This window comes from Petaurus breviceps, unplaced genomic scaffold (genome assembly GCF_028583685.1).
Source record: "Petaurus breviceps papuanus isolate PSGF00001 unplaced genomic scaffold, PetGlider_PUasm1.0 90639, whole genome shotgun sequence".
NCBI classification, from domain to species: Eukaryota; Metazoa; Chordata; class Mammalia; order Diprotodontia; family Petauridae; genus Petaurus; species Petaurus breviceps.
In genome coordinates, this window is record NW_027187296.1 from 8,100,702 (window position 1) to 8,121,279 (window position 20,578).

At 39.2% G+C, this 20,578-nt stretch overlaps 1 protein-coding gene across 1 annotated transcript in view; it reads left to right on the forward strand.

The window, feature by feature from the left end:
- The window catches only part of RRM1 (ribonucleotide reductase catalytic subunit M1), a 42,221-nt gene extending 30,866 nt beyond the window's left edge, over positions 1-11,355 (forward strand). The window contains exons 16-19 of the mRNA XM_069064741.1: positions 3,022-3,157; positions 4,972-5,067; positions 8,005-8,193; positions 10,631-11,355. Of these exons, the coding sequence (XP_068920842.1) occupies positions 3,022-3,157; positions 4,972-5,067; positions 8,005-8,193; positions 10,631-10,816 (607 nt within the window). The 3' untranslated portion in view covers positions 10,817-11,355. The remainder of the gene's footprint in view (positions 1-3,021; positions 3,158-4,971; positions 5,068-8,004; positions 8,194-10,630) is intronic.
- Positions 11,356-20,578: the final 9,223 nt, after the last annotated feature.

Here is a 20,578-nt window from a genome sequence, read left to right on the forward strand (position 1 = left end):
CTAAGGGGGTGCAGTGCCTTTAGCATTGTTTCTATTGAAGTGAAGCTTTCTCAGTATTCTTATTGAAGCAAAACATTCTCAGTATTATTCCTATTGAAGCAAAATAGACCTGAATCCCTGGGAATCTGTGGCATGTTTCTAGCAACACAGGTGAAACATTTCTTCACTATTGGGGCCTATTAGGTGGTTTCCAAGGAACCTAGTAGGGGTCCCCTCTAGCAGGTTTAAGGGGACTTTGGTGTATAATTTATGCTGGGCACTTCAGGGGTTTGTAGATTTTGCAGATGAAGAGTCTTTTAAGGCTTATGGGCAGGATGATTTCCTGACTAAGGTTTAGATTTTTTTTGTTTTCTTTTAAAAGTACTTTACACCATGAGGACTGTTAACATTAACATGAAGACAAATATCTTAGTATTGCCTAGAGACTATATCTGAAATCCTTAAAATATACAATAGGAAGTAGTTGGATGATGTTTATTTTATTAATACTAACGTAAAAGCAGTGTCATTTCTTAACTAGAGTTCTGAATTTGGAGTCATATTTTTGTTCATATCCATCTTTGACACTGTGTGACCTGAGGCAAGTTGAATGTTTATGTGTCCTGGGACTAAACTACTCAGTCATAGACAGATTATTATATGCCTTAGTGGAGAGAGTTGCCTACCACTGACAAAACCACAAATCCTTTGTATTTTCATGTAAAATTAGTGGAAACAGTATAGTTCTTAGTAAACTCCTTTTCTGGATATATATGACTGGAAAAGGATTTGGGCTGATACTGCAGGAATAGACTGCTGCAGTGGCATACACAAAATATTTTGAAAAGCCTCTAGAACATTGTTTACATCCTCTGTAGAAGAACTTATAGAAAATCATAGCCAAGAATTGCATAGAATGAGAGGTCATGGTGGTGGTGTGATCAGTGCTACTGGAGCCACCATTTCCTTATGATCAGGAATGCATGGAAATATATACATTACCTTTTCAAAGCCCTTTTTATGTCTGTTTATCTCACTTGGTCCTTAGAAAAGTTCTCAAATGAATTAATGCATGTAAAGTGCTTTCAAAACTTAAAGTATATGTAAATGATAGCTATTATTCTTAAAAACCTTATGAGATAATTATTGTTAGTATCTGACACTTACTTGTTATGATTTTGAAAGCCTTTTATTTAGCTCATTTAACCTTTACAAAAAGACTAAGGTAAGAGCTGTGGATATTTTCCTTGTTTTCTATATGAAGTAACAGAGGCTGAGGGAGATGAACTTGCCTGGGCCATATGACTAATATGCTTGTGAAGCAGAATCTGAACCTGTGTTCTTGACTCCAAGTCCAAACTTGTGTCTTTTCTATCAGGCTGTCTGATACATGGTGTCTCCATTATACAGATTAATAGCCTGAGGTGGGAGAATAAGAAACAAGTTTTACTTGAGGCTGCAGAGTGCTGGGTGAAAAACCTCTGTGTGTTATAATTAGACATGAATCAGGATTATCAGAGTGCAGAGTAGTATGGTAAATGCTATGGAAATCCATAGGTACAAAATGTGGGGAGATGGTATGCTCCTTTTCCTTAAGGAACTTGGAAGCTAAATGGGGAAAGATACAGTTTTCAAAGTAGTTTCACATCTATTGTCACATTTGGTTTTCACCTGTGAGTTAACTGTCAGAGTAGGTAGTATCTCCCCTTTACTGGTGAGGTCATGACTTGTCATATAGTCAGTTTTCCATTAAGGGTGTCATACTACTTGGCTGTTAAAGCACACGTGATTTCATGATATGTATACCGTGTTTCCCTGATAATAAGACCTATCCCGAAAATAAGCCCTCCCCTTACTGTGTAAGATTCCTCTAAAATAAGCCCTCCCCCGGAAATAAGCCCTATTGAGATTGCTACTGTAGTGAAGGTGATCCCCTGCGCTACACGCTACATTACGGTACCCTCTGTATGCACCGTCCCCCCCTCCCCCCGTGAAATGCATGCCGCGCTCCGAGCTGCAGCAGTGAGCGCATCATCCTGTTCTTCCCCAGTGATTTCCTTATTGAATAAAGGTACATTTTTTTTGTTCACATTTACCTGTTTATTAAAATTGCTGTCAATGTTCATTAAAATAAGCCCTCCCCTGAAAATAAGCCCTCTGGTGTTTTTCTGTCCAAAAAATTAGTAAGACAGTGTCTTATTATCGGGGAAACACGGTAAGCATAGAGGCATTGTCCTCTGAGTCCCAAAATGTGAGTGACATAGGCCAGGGTATATTGAGTACAGGCCAGGGAATGTTGGGTACTGCCGACACAGAGACACCAGCAGTGTAATTATTATAGTTATTCCCTTGTTTAGGAGTGAAGCCTCTGTTGTCTCTTGTAGCAGCAAGCACCCCGGAGTCCCTAGGGTGGCTGCTCACACAGGTTCTTAGATCTGCTTTGTTAAAGGAAAGCAACTCAAAATGGGTTAACAAGCTTATTTTAATCAGTCAAACATATATCGTTTACCTCGTTCAGGGGAAAAAAGGTCAGCACCCCGAACTTCAAAGTATACAGACAGAATTATCAAGACAGAAACAGATCAAGTAGACAGATTTCCAAACTGTCCAACCACTACATCCATACCAAACAACATCTGGGTTTCAAAGCTGCGGGGCCCTGGACAACGGCTTCCCAGAGTTTCATCTGATCAAATCACAGAACATTTCTCAAAGTGAGCCCCAAAACAAAGCTACACATCAGGGCTTATATAGCCTTCTCCTGGCTCAGAGAATGTAACAACCTTATTGACTCACTGTCCAATCAAGAAGTATCTACTGAAAAAATGAGCCTCCCACCCCAGGCTCCAGGTGCACTTTAGCCTAGGGGCAGAGAAGATCTTTAAAATTTACATTCCCATTACATCTCTATAATGAATTAAGCCACTCACATGTTTACTAGACTTGCATTACATTCTATTAGCTTACATTCTAGTAGTTTTGGCAGATTTTAGCTCTGAGGCCAATACCACATTATTTTGCTTTTTTTTTTTTTTTACCTAGGTATGGCATCAGGAACAGTTTGCTGCTTGCCCCAATGCCAACTGCCTCCACTGCTCAGATTTTAGGGAATAATGAGTCCATCGAACCTTACACCAGCAACATTTATACTCGGAGAGTCCTGTCGGGAGAATTTCAGGTAAGGAGATTATAGACTTGGAAAATATCTTTGAAGCACTGGGACAGCTAACCTGCTTTACTGCTCAGTTAATTTTAAATATGTACTTATTTCTACATTGACTTCTTAAGGCTATGATGATAACACCTAAATGGAATAAAAGATGTAGGCTGGAGAACAAACTAATTGCTTTGTAAGTTCTTATAGTTCTCATGGTATTATGTACGTTGGCCTTAGCTAATTTTTGGTTCTTTGTGGTTTTTTTGTTTTTTTTTTAAAGCAATTGAGGTTAAGTAACTTGCTCAAGGTTACATGGCCAGGTGTTTCTGGGTGGGTGCTAAGTGTCTGAGCCCGGATTCAATCCCAGGTCATCCCGACTCTGGGGCCGGTGCTCTTACTTGCTGTGCTCCCTGGCCACCCCAATTTTTGGTTCTTTGTAACCATCAATCAACAATTGTTTATTAAGTTTGCTATTTGCAAGGTGCTGGAGATATAAATTAAAAGAATAAAACCAGTTGCAAGGACCTTATGTTCTAACCACATAGGTTAAGAATCTGTGAAGCATTGTTGGTGGGACCTTGAACAAGTTACTTCTTTTTGGGTCTTAGTTTCTTCATCATTAAAATGAAGGGGTTAGGGTGGCTAAGTGGCGCAGTAAATAGAGCCCCAGACCTGGAGTCAGGAAGACCTGAGTTCAAATCCGGACTCCGATACCTAACACTTACTACTAGCTGTGTGACCTTAGGCAAGTCACTTAACCCCAGTTGCCCTGCCTTCCACTCTGCCGGGAAAAAAAAATGAAGGGGTTAAATAAGATGACTTGAAAGACCTTTCCATTTCTTGCATATTATGATTTTTATGATATTTGAATGTGAAATCCCATGTTTGGAATTTGATTTCTTTATTGAAATTTTGGAGGATTTACTTCAATTTTTTTCTTAATTATCTATTGTACTCTTGCTATGTGTCTTTTTTTTAATGACTCCATTAGTAGAAATATACCCAGACCACAACATGATCACTGGCCCTTCACATTGCTAAATGCTAAGACTCTGCAGCTGTATATACAGTTCAAGTGTTATAGATGGGAGCTTTGGACTTTATTTAAATTTTTATTTGCTTCACAGCCTGCTTTTAAACAGTTGTATAATAACCTCATTTCTTTGGGCTCTGAGCATGTAAATTTGTATTCCTGTGTTTGTTTTTATGGTTGCCTTGTTATTTCTCTCTTTTTTCTCTTATTTAAAAAAAAATTGTATTGATATCTTGTGTTTTGCCATCCTTAGAATTTCTCCCAGTATTCTTCCTTTTGTTCCCTCTTAAAGAACGAGCTCATATCATAAATAATACATATATATTTTTGCTTTTTTGGGGGGGCCGTTGGGGTTCCCTCTTAAAGAATGAGCTCATATCATAAATAATACATATATATTTTTGCTTTGGGGGGGGCAGTTGGTGTTAAGTGACTTGCCCAAGGTCACACGGCTATTTTTGTGTGTGTTAAGCATCTGAGGCTGGATCCGAATCCAGGTCCTCCTGACTCCAGGACTGGTGCTCTATTCACTGCACCTCCTAGCCACCCCAATAAATAGTATTTTTTAAAGAAAAAAGAGTAAGAGTAGGAAAAATTGGCAAATTCAGTCAATACTTTGTAAAAGCACGAAACTATATGCAATGTTCTGCATCCAAGCACCTCATATCTCTACAAAAGAATAAGGTACAAATATCTTCTTATTCCTTTTTTGTGGTTTGTTTGTTCTTTGTAATTTTGCAGCAGTCATTTTTGAGGATTCATTTTTTTCTCTATTTTATATCTTATTTACCATTCTATTCAGATTGTGAATCCACACTTGCTGAAAGATTTGACAGAACGAGGCCTATGGAATGAAGAGATGAAAAACCAGATCATTGCATGTAATGGCTCTATCCAGGTACAAAATAAGACTGAAGTGTGAGATACTAATCTTGCTGCCCCTCTGCCCCCTGCTCAGAGCACCATATTTCTCCTAGAGAATAATACTGGGTAGAGTTGGTTATAGAGCACATTTCTATGCAGGTCTCTGTCATTTCCTAGTATTCAGTCACAGACAGCATTATGCATGGGCCAAACAGTCCTTACCTTTCGGTTTTTGTCATGGACCCCTTTGGCAATCTGATGAAGCCTGTGGATCCCTTTTCAGATTATTTGTTTAAAATTTGTAATGAAAGGAAATAGGGCTGATGAGTACTTAAAGGCCCTCTGAGGTAAGTGGTACAAGAATGAGTAAATATGAATTCCCTAGCATCATTTCTGCCCTTCCAAAGCTTGACCCCATAGTTATCAATTATAACAACTCACTGCCCTCTTCCTGCTGCCCCTACTCTGCTCATTCTGATCTTGAGTTCCTCCTGCTCTTTTCATTCCTATTCGTGAGCCTCTGTGGACAGCTCCTGGGTCCTTTCTGTTGCCTATTACCTGGCCTCAGGCAGCACCTCCTGCTATGTGGTCCTTTGTTTTTGAATCCCCTACTACAGCTGTTCTGTACTGTGTCCTTTAGCTCCCAATTCTATAATCTCTCTCTCAATATTTATCCTTGTCACTTACTTTATCTTAAACCAGCTCATCCTTGCTGGACTTCAACTCCCTTAGAACTTTCTTGTTTTCCCTCATTTTGTCTTCCTTTCAATCTAAGAGGATTCTCTTCTTCCTTGGCTAGGATGTAACTTGTATCCTTGATCCCTCCTCTCCCTTTTCCATTGGGGAGTCTGCTGAATTGGTCATTCTCTCATATTGATTTTCCTCTCCTTCTGTGCTTTTCCCTTTTCCTCTGTAAATCCCCCTTTCCCTCTGCCTCTCTCCCATTTCCTCCTCTCTCTTTCCTCCCTCTCTCCTAACCTCAAATCTTGTTTCTTCAAATTGTTAGTCCTGTATCCTTACTTCTCTTTACTGCTAAACTCCTAAAAAAGAGTAGTTCACATTCAACCCTTCTCCTTATTACCTAATCATTTCCCAATTCCTTGCAGCTTGTCTTCTGTTCTAAACACTCTGTTAAAACTTTTCTTCAAAGTCTTTAGTGACCACTTAATTAAAGCAGCATGGCATAGTGGGAAAGAATTCAGTACTGGAAAATCAGGAGAAATCTGGGCATGAATTTAATCTCAGATACTTCCTGGTTGTATTGACTATGAGTGATGGTGGCAGGGATTTATGAGAATAGGAAACAAAAATATTTTTTAAAAATCTCCCCCATTTATCAAACAGTAATTTTTTCTTAACTATTCCCCCTAGCCTCCCAGAAAAAGAAACTGTTGTAACAAATAATAATAGTCAAGCAAAACAAATTCTCATATTGGCCATGTCTGTCTCTGTATAACAACCCATTAATTCTCTGTTAGAATATAGATATGTTCTTCATCATCAGTTCTCTAGAATCATAATCGATCATTGTATTGATCAGAGTTCTTTAGTCTTTTAAAATTATTCCCTTTTACAATGTTGATTTTTAGTATAAATTGTTCTAGTTTTGCTCATTTCAGTCTGCATCAGTCTATACAAGTTTTCCCAATTTTCTTTGAAACAATTTCTTTATTTCTTATAGTACTATAAATTCCATTACATTCTGGTACCATAATTTGTTCAGCCATTCCCTAATTGATTGGCATCCCTTGAGTTTTCAGTTCTTTGTCATTACAGAAAGAACTGCTATAAATATTTTTGTACATATTGGATCTTTTCCTCTTTCTTTAGTCTCTTTGGCCAAGATAAGTTGTTGAGTCGGGGAATGCACATTTTAATGACTTTTGTGGCATAGTTCTGAATTGCTTTCCAAAAGGACTAGAAACTGAGAGAGAGCATCCCAATAGAGGAGATAACTGGCTCAGAGTAGCTACAGAATGATTGAGTTTTAGTATTTAAGAGAGCATTAGCAAACTTTTGAGAGATAAGTTTCAGTTGAAATGTGGGGTTACAAACTGAGTAGGTGATGAGGAAATGGAGGCAGTAAGTATAAATGATTTTCTGGGAGTTTATCAGTGAAAAGCAGGAAAGAAATGGTAATTTGAGTATTTTTGAATGGCTTGGGGAAGGAGCCATAAATAGGGAGAGATGAAGATCAGAAAAAGAGTTGGGGAATGATCTTTTGAACAAACTTGTGGAGAAAATGGATCAAAGGTACAAGTAAGGATTAGCTTTGGCAAAAAGGGACTTCTCTAGAGATCACAGAGGAGTGAAGTGAATATTTGGTTCCATGCCTCTGTATGATTGTTGCTTGCTTTAAGCCATCAGCAAGTCTAGGACACACCTTGTTTCCCTAGAGAAGTCTGTCTTTCTTGGGCTTTTATTTGAAATCCACAATATTCCTATGATGTATTTGACAGGTATTAGGTGGCTTACTCATTTACAAGCAGTAGAATTAATAAGTTTCATATCAGGCAAGGCATTCATCCCAGGAGTTAATTTTCTGACCAGTATTCTTTGCTTATGGTGTTTTTCCTTCCATTTCTGCACCCTCCCTTTCCCAACCCTTCATCCTTAAAAAAAGCTTGATATAAATGTCATTTATTTATAAATATTAAAAAAGCTTTTTATAAAAGTCATTTTAAATTCCCACTGACTTCTTGCTGACTGTTGTCCCCCCTCCTCCTTAAATCTCTCTTGTGACAAATAAATATAGTAAGCAAAACAAATTTACACATTGACCTTGTGTATGCTTTATTCTGTTAAGAGATAGAATGTAAACTTCATCATCAGTCCTCTGAAGCCACCATTGATAACCACATTGGTCAGAGTTCTGAAGTCTTTTGGAGTTTATTTTCCTTTATATCATTGTGTTTTGTGCTTTCTTCTTCAGGGTTGGGAGAAAATAAACTTGTTCTTTTCCTTTTTTCAGAGTATCCCTGAAATTCCTGAAGATCTGAAGCAGCTCTATAAGACTGTATGGGAAATCTCACAGAAAACTGTTCTCAAGATGGCAGCTGATAGAGGGGCGTTTATTGATCAGAGTCAGTCTTTGAACATTCACATTGCTGAGCCTAACTATGGCAAACTCACCAGCATGCACTTCTATGGTTGGAAGCAGGTTAGTGAAGGGCTATAAAGAAGATTTATCAAGTTATTGCAGTTTTAGACCTTAAGGCGGGGTTCAGTGTCAACAAAATTATCTTAACATGGAGTTCTTTACTTTACCTTTATTTGTTTCGCCACTTTGTGATTGTTAGGCAACTGGCATTTTACATATAACTGTCATTATATGCAGCAGTCTTTCAATAGTAGCTATTTCATTGTAAAAATACTGTTTTCTGTGTCTGATAATGTGCTTATGAGGAATGATCACAGGGTGGCTAATAAGGGATTATTTATAAAAGTAGGTACACGTAGAAGTTTACAGAACTATTTTGGGGGGCATTTAGTCTTTATGTATTAAATATTTGCAAAATATTAAATAGAATATAGTAGAACAGTCAGTGCTTCAATTTCTTCACCATCCATTCTAACTCCTACTCTGGCTTTCATTTCTCATTACTCTATTGAAATTGTTCACTTCAGTGACACCAAATAATAAAATTGTGAAATTTCAGAACTTAAAGGTAGTCTAAAGATTCTATAGTTCAAATTCCCTAATTTTATAGATAATTACATTTAAGGCTTAGAAAAATGGACTTTCCCAGTGGTCATTGTCCTTAGCTTGTCTGTAGCATTTGACATTGTCTACTTACTCCCCTAAACTGTCTTCTTCCTCTCTTTGCTCCCTTAACAGTACTTTGTCCTGGTTTTCCTTCTTTTATTCTGGTCACTTCTTTCTTTGGCTGGCTGTCTCACCTTGCTGGAAAGAAGCCACAAGGCTCATTCATTAGCTTTTAGTTCTTTTCCTTCTCTGTTTTTTCTTTCTGCTCATCTACCCCCACAGCTTTAGCTGTCATCACTTCTATGTATGTTACTTCAGAATTCTCATCCTTGACTGCAGGCCAGGCAGTACAGAGCATAGAGCACTGGGCCTGGACTCAAGAATACTTGCATTCAAATCTGGCTCTGTTTCAGCTGTGTGACCCTGCATTTAACGTGTCTCAGTTTCCTCAACTGTAAAATGGAGTTAACGCCTCCCGGGGTTGTGTGGATCAGTTTAGGCAGTTTTTGTATAGTGCTCAGTGCAGTTCCTGGCACACAGTAGGTGGTTAATGAATGCTTGTTTCTTCCCTCTAACACATCCAGCCAGGTACCATTCCTTGTTTCTTTTTGTGGTAAGTTTTTTTCCCCTCATTTACATTCACATAGCTGATTCGAATTTGCCCCTAAGCCCTTATCACCTTACGTCTTGGCTATTGTAATGTACACTTACTGGTACCACTTGTCACACTAACTCCAGACTAACCATTATAAATTACTGCTTTGTACTGGTACTTCCCTGCTTCAAAAACTTTTGATAGTTAACTTGTACAGGATAAAGTCCAGACACTTTAGGTTGTTATTCAAAACCCTCCATGTTCTGGGCCCTTCTGTTTTCTCTTCACTTTTGTTTTTGTTCTCTTTCACTTTGTCTCAGTGAAACTTGTGTACTGGTGGTCCTGAAAGAAATGTCTTCTATTTCCTACCTTTTTGTTCATGCTTATCCCTTTACCTTTAAGGTCCTTCCACTCATTTTGTCTGTGAATTCTTTTTTTTTTTTTCATACCTTTCTAGAAGTACTTTCCCACTGGTTGTGGGAAAATATTTTTTTTATAAATTTGTTTTTATTCTTTTTGCTTTTTGGGAGGGCAATTGGAGTTAAGTGACTTGCCTAAGCTTACATGGCTAATTTTTTGTGTGTGTGTGTTAAGTGTCTGAGGCCGGATTTGAACTCAGGTCCTCCTGACTCCAGGGCCAGTGGTCTATTCACAGTGCCATCTAGCCGCCCCTTGTCTGTGAATTCTTAACCATCCTTAAAACGATAGATATACATCATTCTCCAAGAAACTTTTCCTGGTTTCTCCATACTAACACCTTTTCCTTTAGTCATCATATACTACTTTTTTGCTTCCCTTTCTGACACTTATCATTGGTTTGATGGGTAGAGTGCTGGGTTGTGGGGTCGGAAAAATTTGGATTCAAATCCCACTTCAGATACTTAATAACTGCATGACCCAAGGACAGACTCTATGACCTGAGCTTCAACTTCCTTGTCTTTAAATAGGGCATAATAATACCTGTAGCACCTCCTTCACAGTGTAGTTATGAGGCTCAAATGAGATGTATGCAATTTTCAAAATGTATAGGTGTCAGTCATTGTCATCAGAATTATTATAATGTGTTATAGTTATCTGTGTATATGTCTTATACTACCCTGCTTGACTAGTGCGTTTTGGAGATGTAAAGCACATTTACCAATTGTGGAAGTTTAAGGACACCTTTCTTATGCCATCAGTACAAGTAGATTGAAGTGGGATTTTGAGAGCCAAGTATGTGAGGCTGTCACATTAGATTTGGTCTTGTAAATATTCTGATGAGCAGACTCTTACTAATAGCTATTGTTCTCCCTATAGGGCCTGAAGACTGGCATGTATTATTTGAGGACAAGACCAGCAGCTAATCCCATTCAGTTCACTCTGAATAAGGAAAAACTGAAAGAGAAGGAGAAGGTGTTGAAGGATGAGGAAAAGGAGAGGAACACAGCAGCCATGGTTTGCTCTTTAGAAAATAGAGATGAGTGCCTGATGTGTGGATCCTGAGAAGGAAGAATCAGAAGAGGAGGCCAGCACTTCTTTGGAAGCCACACTTTCTCTTTGGGCATAGATAGATGTAGTGAATTTGCTTGAAGAGGTGAGGCTTTGCTGTACTTTAGGGCAAGGAAATGATCAATGCATATCAAATACTATTTCAGTGCAGGATGAAAATATTTTTCTGCTGGTGTCTTGGGAGTGAAAAAGTCATCTGGGACTCAGTCACTTCTCTGGGCCCAACACTGACTAAGTATCCTCCACAGATTGTCATTTCACTAGTCTGAGGTCTCTTTTTAGGCTAGCATGTTACCACTAGAGGTAAAGTATATTGCTGGTTCATGAGAATTGCTGGCACACCTACCCCCACCGGGCAGCTTGGGTTTCTCTGCCTTATCAGTATTTAGCACTAAGCCACCCAGAAATGGCTCTTCCTAAGATGTTTTGGATTTTATCCCTCTTCTGATTTGTTCCGGGATCCTCATGTGGCAATGGGGCTGACCTGTAGGTCAGTCCGAAATAAAGATGCACACTTTCCTCTTAAAGATAAATGATTGTGTCTTGACTAATTTTGTTCGTGGTTTTCATCTCAAATGACTTCTCACATCTGGTCATCACACTGTCACAGCTTTCCCTTGTACTGCAGAAAGAACCTAGGTGCCCAGTATAAAAGACATGTCTATTCCTGACTCCACCCATCACTATATGATTGTAATTTTCCCTTCTTTCAGTTTTTTTATCTGTAAAAAGAGGAGTGGGATAGGGATTAGATGATCTCTAAGATCTTTTCCAGCCCTTCTGTGAAAACTTACAAAATACTCAAAAACTGTGAGGACAAAACTTGTAAAAATAACAGCATTTATGTTTCTTGTGAACACATACAGTGTCATTTTTCTTGTGCCAGGAGTAGGACAAAATTTGGCTTTGTTGACGTAAGCTAGAGGTCACTCAACGCATGGAACTGGACGAATGTAGCAACTGCTGAAAAAGGATTTCTACCATTGACTCCTAAGAAACCCTAGTACCTAAATTTCGCATTTTCCCATGATTGACAATGTTTTCTCACTCATATTTTCCTCAAGCATGTTGTCTAGATTCTTCATTTGCCTCCTATTAGACTTTATCCATATCGGGTTGTGGAACGGGATCTGTGCTAACATGTTTACTAATGACTTAGATAAAGATGCTCATCAAATTGGTAGATGACAAAAAGCTGGGGGGTACAGATAGCTGACAGACTAGAGATGAGTATTTCAAAGAATCTTTACAGTCAAGCATTCTTTTGAATCTGAAAGGATGAAATTCAGTAAGTATCAGTGTAAAGTCTTACATTTGTGTACAAAAAAATCAACTTTACAAGTACAAGATGGAGAAGGAATAGCTAGATAGTACTTGTTCTGAAAAATATCTGGGGGTTGTGGACTACTGGGGGGAAATAGGAACCATTATTTTGCAACATCTTAGTGAACCAATAGCATAGAAATCCCTCCAATCACTTGATGGCCTAATAATTAGAAAAATCTCCAGATTTCCTATGCAAGGACATGGTACAACCGATGGTCTCATCTACTGTGGTAAAAACTACTCCCTTTTCTAGGGTAAGAGATCATGACATTTTGTCTTTAAAAGTACTTCTTTCACAGTTGTGTATTTGGTCTCTTCCTCTTGTCTCCTGACCACGAACGGGAAATGTTTTCTTATTTCTTATCCTGCCACCTGAATTCCAAATACTTCCCATTTCTCCTTGGTCTGATCTCCCTTTTCCTCTACCCTGTCTCCTGTGAAATGCTTTACTTTTCTAGCCCAAGTTTCTCAGAAGGCCATTAATTTTCTGTGTACTCCAAGTGGGCTTTAATTGTAATAAAAACCAAATCTGTACCCTTGAAAATAAATCTACCATCAGTGAGAGCAGGTTCCTTAGTATGCTAATAAATCTCTTTGCATTCAGTTTGGCATCCTATCCTTGACCTGCAGTTCCCCACTGATAGAAATGCCTCTCCTAAGATTTTGAGAGAATTAATGGACATTATAAGCTCAGTATGTCAGTTGTGTGATGTGGCAGTCAAAAAAATTAATGTGATCATGGGCTCCATTAAGAGTGTCATACCTTTTAGGACTAAGGAGATGATAGTCCTGTTGTACTCTGCACACATCAGACCTTATCTGTAGTTCTTTGTTCATTCACAGCTCCATAATTTTAGAAGGACATTCATAATCTGGAAAAGGGCAAACATGATGGTGAAGGGTCATGTATCCATATAATGAGGACTGATTGAAGCAAGTGGAGTTGTTTTCATCCTTAAAAAGCCTTTCATTGTTCCTGCCATTTCTTCAAGCTATTCTATACCTCTCCTCTCTTTCATTACCAAAGCCCAGAAAAAGCCATTTACACTAATTGTTTTCTGTGCATGTGTACACACACTTAAAACTTTTTTCAATTGGAATCAGTTTTTCCACCTTCCCCCATTGGAAAAAAAAAAACGAAACAAAACCTTTGTAACAAAGATTTGTAGTCAAAACATTCTTGAGTTGGCCATGCCTAAAAAATTTTTGTCTCAATCTGCACTCTTGAGGTCATCACCTCTCATCAGGAAGTTCATTGTGTTGATCAGAGTTCTTAAATCTTACAAAGTTTATTTTCTTGAAATACCATATAAATTGTTCTAGTTCTGCTCTGTGTCACTGTGTATTAGTCCATATAGGCCTTTCTAGGTTTCTTTGAAACCATCTCCTTCATCATTTCTTGTAGCACAACAGTATACTATGACATGCATATTCTATTACTTGTCCAGCCATTCCCCTATTAATAGGCATCCCCTTAGTTTCCAGTTCTTTGCTATCACAAAAAGAGCTGTTACACATATTTTTGTATATAATTGTTCTTTTTTCTCTGGGTATGCACAGTTTAGTGGCTTAGGTATAGTTCCAAATTGCTTTCCAGAATGATTGGACTGATTCACAGCTCTGCTAAAAGGCATCAGTGTGCCTGTTTTTGAGCAGTCCTTACAACATGTCATTTTTCTTTTTTTGTCAATTTTGCCAAATTGATGAGTGTGATGTGTAACCTCAGAGTTGCTTTAATTTTCATTTCTTAGTGATTTATGGCATTTTTATCTGGATGTTGATACTTTGGATTTCTTCCTTTGAAAACTACCTGTTTCTAATCTTTGAACAATGTACCTTTTGGGAAGTGATTCATGAATTTGAATCAGTACTGTACATAGCTTGGAAAGGAGACCCTTATCAGATAAATTGGTTGTGATGATTTTTTCCCCACATGTTCCCTTCTAATTTACACTGCATTTGTTTTGTTTGTGCAAAAATTCAACTCCCTAACTTCTTGCAGTCTGGATTTCAGCCTCTAGAATGAAAAATGTCCTATTTAAGGTTACCATTGATTTCTTAATTGCTAAATCCAGTGGGCTTTGCTCAGCTCTCATCATTGATTTCTGTAGCATCGGCTGACACTTGTCTACCCCTTTCCTTGGATGGACATTGCTCTCTTCCTGTATCATTATCCATATTCTCTATGCACAGGTATAGGCTAGGATTTTATCCTGGGCCCTCTTTTCTTCTATGCTCCAGTGATCTCATCAGTCCCATAGATTCAATTATTTTTATGCAAATAATTCCCAAATCTTCATATCTGGCTTTCTTGCTACTAAACTTCAGTCCCATATTAACTACCTATTGGATTTCTACAATTGGGTGTCACATAGATATCTTAAATTTAACATACCCAAAATAGAATTCATCATTCCTTAGAAACCTCTTCTAAACTTCCTTGTTTTTAGTAAAGGCATTACTATTCCCTGAGTCATACAGACTTAAAACCTTGGAATCAACTTTGACTTCATTTTTTTTTTTTTAAGCAATCAGGGTTAAGTAACTTGCTCAAGGTTACACGGCCAGTTATTTCTGGGTGTGGTGCTGAGTGTCTGAGCCCGGGATTCGATCTCCAGGTCGTCCGAACACTGGAGCCGGTACTCTTAGCTGAGCCACCTGGCCGCCCCTAAGCAATTGGGGTTAAGTAACTTGCTCAAGGTTACACGGCCAGGTGTTTCTGGGTGGGTGCTAAGTGTCTGAGCCCGGGATTCGATCTCCAGGTCTTCTCAACACTGGAGCCGGTGCTCTTACTTGCTGTGCTACCTGGCTGCCCCTTGACTTCATTTTTCTTCCCCTTTATATTTAATTAGCTGTCAAATCTTTGCAATCCTAATATCTAAGATTGTTGGAATTCTTTTCTCTTTAATTCACTCTAATTCAGGCCCTCATCACCTCTGGACTGTTAAAATAGCCTCCAAATTATCTTGCTACAAGTCTTTCCATTCTTTTCTTGACACAACTGCCAATATCTATACCCCTAGGCTCAGGTCTGAACATGTCATTCCCCTGCATCAGAAGTTTCAATAATTTCCTAATGCCTCCAGGAAAGAATACAAACTTTTTGGGGGCATTTAAAAAGCTCCATATATTTCTATCTTTCTAGATAACTGTTTTTACATGATTTGTGTTCATGAACTTTACATTCTAGTCAAACTGACCTCCTTGCTGTTCCATGCATACCATCTGATGTCTCCTGCTTCTGTGCTTTTCCAAAAACTGTCCCCCATACTTGGAATGGACCCCTTCCTCACCCTGCATCTTAGACTCCCTAGGACTTGTGATGGCTCAGCTGAAATTCTGTCTCCTACAGGATGCTTTTCTCCATTCCCTACTTTTAGTGTATTTTGTATTCAGTATATCCCACCCTGTTCCCATTATTGTTGAGTCATTTCAGTTGTCTGACTCTGTGACCCCATTTGGAGTTTTCTTGGCAGAGATACTGTAGTAGTTTGCCATTTCTTTCTCCAATTCATTTTACAAATGAAGAACTGAGTATTTTGCATTAACTTTTCTGTGTATCTGGTGTTTTTCTCAATATAACATAAGTTCCCAGAGGGTAGGGCAGGTTTTCATTTTTATCTTTGTACCTAGAACAGCGCCTGGCACATGGATATTAAATTTTGAGTTGAACCTGATGTCAGTGGATTACCTTCAAATGCCCCTGTTCTAAATCACTCCTGTGCAAAAGCTGGAAACCTCATTTCTCCACGAGATCAACTGCACTCACCTCTTTCCTCTGCCCACTCCTCTGTGACACTGAGCTCCACAGAGCTTCCTCCAAGTTTTGTGCATCAGCCTTGGGACTCATCTGTTTACAAGTGAAGGAGCATGACGAAAGAACACTGGAATCAGAAGACCTAGGTTCAAATCCTGTGTGATCATGGATAAATCACTCAACCTCTTGATCTGTTTCCTCAGCAATAAAATGAGGGAGTTGAATTAGATGGTCTTAAAGGTACCTTTTGCCTCTAACTCAGATCCTAAGACCCCCGAACCTTGGTTTCTTCATCTTTAGAATGAGGATAATACCTGCTCTACTCACCTCACAGGGTTGTTGTCAGGATAAAAGAGATGTTGGTTGGAAAGCATTTTGTAAGTTATAAAGCATTGTATAAATTCCCACTCTTATTAGCAAGTGGAGAAATTTTAAATGACAGCAGAGCCTAAGGAGTGGAGACACGCTTTGTGAGAAGCAAACCTTTTGGAAGGGAGACTCTTAGGCTGGTTGTTCTCTGGAGCTATAATACCAGCTAACATTTATATAGCACTTACAGTATGTTAGGCCTTATGCTATGTGCTTTACAATTATTTTCTCATTTGATACTTAGGAGATGAGTGCTATGATTATCCTTATTTTACAGATGAAGAAACACAGACAAAAAGGTTAAGTAACTTGTTCAGAGTCACGCAGCTATTACATATCTGAGGCCAGATTTGAACTTGGGTCTGACTCCAGGCCTGGTGATCTATCCAATGCAGCACCTAGCTTTCCCCATAAACAACAGCCAGGGTGCCCAGAATAAGCTCTTTCAGTATCTGCGTTGGTCTGTGGGGAAGCAATTGGTGCTGCGGTTAGGGAGCCCCTAAGAGAAAGTATGGGCCACAATTGGGTTTTAGATAAGATGGAGTGAAGGAAGTGTAGCCTATATTTGAAGGAATATAGTGTGCCTGTGTATGTGTGTATGAGGAAGATGTCTAGGTGTAAAGTTTGCCATTAAGGGGGGAGGAATGTATTTCTGAGAGTTCATCAGCCCCAGTGGATCACAACTCATGCTGGTTGTATAGTCTGCGAAATTCATGCCAGGCTATCCTGATACCAGCTGATGAGCATGTGTAGTGGACATATGTGCCTCCTCCCTTAGAAATACTTGGCCCATTAAGTAGTTTAGAGGAATACTATAAGTTTTTATGTTTACCCAATTGGTAAATGCCTTCTACCTATGAAGTATTGTAGGTTTTAGACATAATGCTGAAATAGATATGTTGTAGCCTGATTGCTGTATCCAAAGACTTCACAGTCTAAGGTGGGACACAAATAAACCACAAGTCAAAATACAGTAAAAATAAAATATGGTAAATAGAATGTTGTAAAAAGTGCCCAAGAAAAATACAGTGTTATCTAAGTTTTCACAGAATCCCTTCTATCACTGATGATAGGCCTGCCATTCAACCTTTGCTTGAAGGTCTACAGTTAAGCAGATCTTACTATGGTAGTTAAGACCATTTCTGTTTGAATTGGAGATCAGGGAAAGCTTCCTGGAAAAGGGAGCATTTGAGTTGGAGTCAGGTAAGAGTTCAGTCCCTAGGGATGGAAAGGATCATATGAGATACAGGATGATATAAACAAAGAAAGCAAGAACATTGAGGCCTGTGTATGGTGAATCAGCTAACAGTTGTATGTTATGTTTAATTATATAACCATAATACAATTTTTGGTTATGTATAGCTTGCAATCATGCCTTTTGCCAGGAGAGGCCCCTCCTGGATAGATTAGGTATGTTCCAAAGACAGCAGTTACATGTCTTTCAATATATTGGGGGAATGTGGGAAACTGAAAAGCAGATCAGCTGTGTAGAAATGATCCACAAATGGATAGATGAGTGGCATCTGAAGCAGCAGATTGTGTAGGTAATCCTGCATCATCTGATGGAGTTGGGAAAGAGATCTCAGAGACTGGCCTAGTCCAACTCCTGTATTTTACAGGTGGGGCTGAGAGAAGGGAAGCAGGGAGTAGCTTCCTCAAGTGTCCACAGGGAATGAGTGAGTGGCAGAGCTGAAACTTGCCTGGTTCACTTGAATTTCATGAGTCTTAGGTCACATCTCTCCTCTTATACTGTAAACTTTGTGAGAGTAATGATCACGTCCTAGAAAAAGAGAATCAGAGACTTGAGAACTGAAAGACATCTTTGAGACGGTCTGCTTCACATCCCCCTCAGTTATCTAGCAGAGGTATGTAGTAGACACTCAATATATACTTCATGAATTGGTCTGGGCACTGCTGAAGAGGCATAATCTCAACTTGTTAGCCTGCCTTTAAAGGCTGTCAGCAATCTGAGATGAACCTACCTTTTCAGCCATTATCCTCCATTTAATTTTCCTCATCTATCTGATACTCTGGCCAAATGTTCCAGACTATTAAAAATAATATCTAGCATTTATATATAGCACCTTACAAATATCTCATTTGTTCCTCATAACAACCCTAGGAGGTAGGTGCTATTATTAGCCCCACTTTGCAGTTGAGGAAACTGAGGCAGACAGTGATTTCCTTAGTGTCATATCACTAATGTCTGAGGACAAATTGGCACTCAGGCCTTCCTGACTCCAGATCCAAAGCTTTTTCCACTGTGCTACCTATCTTCCCCTATTCCTTAAACACTTAGGACTTTGGTTCATGTTAGATATTCAGAGCCTCCCTCTCCAGTCCCTGCTTGTTCAGCCTAATTTAATAAGCACTATCAAGCTCCTGTGTCACCTGTGTGGCTTTGGCCAAATCCTTTAACTTTTCTGGGCCTCTGTTTCCTCATCTATAAAAAGATTAGGTTGGACCAGATGGTCTCCAAGTTCCCTACCAGTTCTAAATCTTGTGACCTCATGATCCTATTTTGCATAGGACCTTGTGCTTAGTGCTGGGGATATAATAGTAGAGACAAAAGCTACACCTGTCAAAGAGTTGAGTGGGGGAAAAGACAGCAATAGCTATTAAATGAGAGCAGTGCAAAGGAGAGGTTCAGTCAAAGTTCTATAGGAAATTTAAAGTGAGGTCAACCTAGGGGTCAAGGGAAGCTTTGTGGAGATTGCCCCTGAGTTGGTCCTTGAAGGAAGAAAAAGGACTTCAATAAATGAAGGTGGAGGTGAAGGAGGGAGGTCCATTTCAGCAATGGTGGACATCCAATCCAATCCAATATGCATTTATTGAGCTCCCACAAAGTGCCAACCATGAGCAAAGACACAACATTGGGAGAGAACAAAATGAGAAGAAACAAATAATTCAGTTTGTTTGGAATATGAGTATTGGAGCTTCGTGAGATAAGGCAGGAAAAGTAGGTTGGGGCTAAGCTATGGATGCAATGTCAGGAATTTATATTTTGTTCAGTGGGCCCTGGAAGGCCAGAGGGTTTTTTTTTTTTAGTTGGTCACCATGATATATTAGGCAGGTTACTTAAGCAGTTATATGAAAAGTGGATTGGAGAAGGGGAGGAAGACAAGCCAGGAAGCTATTATGATCATCTAGCCAAAAGGAGATGGTCTGAATTAGGGTGGTTGGCAGGGGAGTGGAGAGGAGGCCATAGGTGTGAAAGACACTGCTGAGGTAGCATCAACAGGCCCTAGAAACTGATGGGATGTGGGAAGAGAGGGAGAAGAATCAATGATGACTTTTTCTCTCAGGTTTTGAGCCTGGGGCATGGGTGGAATCAATGAAAAGATGGTGATGCCATCAACAGAAACAGGCAGGCTGAGAGTCAGGTTTGGGGAGAAGGTGATGAATTCAGTTTTGGATATATTAAATTTAGTAATTTAATTGGATTATCTAGGGAAAGGTAAAGAGGATATGTCTAAGGCTGTGGACAGTGGTGGTGGGAAGGAAAGAACAGATTCCAGAGAGTACAAAGGAAAAAGCAGCAGCAGTAGAGGGCTGCATGGTGCTATATCTGGAGTCAGTGTCGAATCCCATTTTTAATAGGCTACTAAGCCTTTCTGACCTTGAAAAAAATCACTTAATTTCTATGGGGTTCCATTTTCTTATCTGTACAATTAGGATGTTGGACTAGATGGCCTGTGAATCTCAACTATAAATCCATGATCCTAGAAGTCTATGAAGACAGATAGTATACATCTGTAGTGGGTTTAGTGAGCATGATTTCATGTTTTCCCCAATGACTGGAGAGTAGGATAGAGCAGAAATGAGGGATAGACATTGGCAGGGCAGGTTAGTCTACTGTTTCCAGAGGGCAAAGGGCAGGACAGTAGAACACTTGAAAGGAAATGAGTCACTTATGTTCCCAAGGGTTACCCTGGATGGGGGAGTGAGCCCAAAAGAAGAATTATTCAGAAACCCAAACCTGGTCTGTGTGAGCTTAGAGATGAGTTTCTGAGGCATAGGTTACATTTATGTGGCTTGTCCCACCTACCTTCTAGATCATAAGGTCCTTCAAGGTATAGACTGCGTGTTATTTATCTTTGTTTTTTTACCTCCATCAAGTACAGTATCCTGCATGTAGTAAGCACTTAACAAATGACAATGTAAGAAATCACACTGGGCATGCTGCTGGCCACCAAGTTCAGGGTAAGAGAATGGGCCTACCAGCTTAGCCCTTCAGTGTTAGGTGGGATGGGGTGCTGACTGATATCTCTACCAAATATCCTTGAAAGTCTAACACTTTGTAT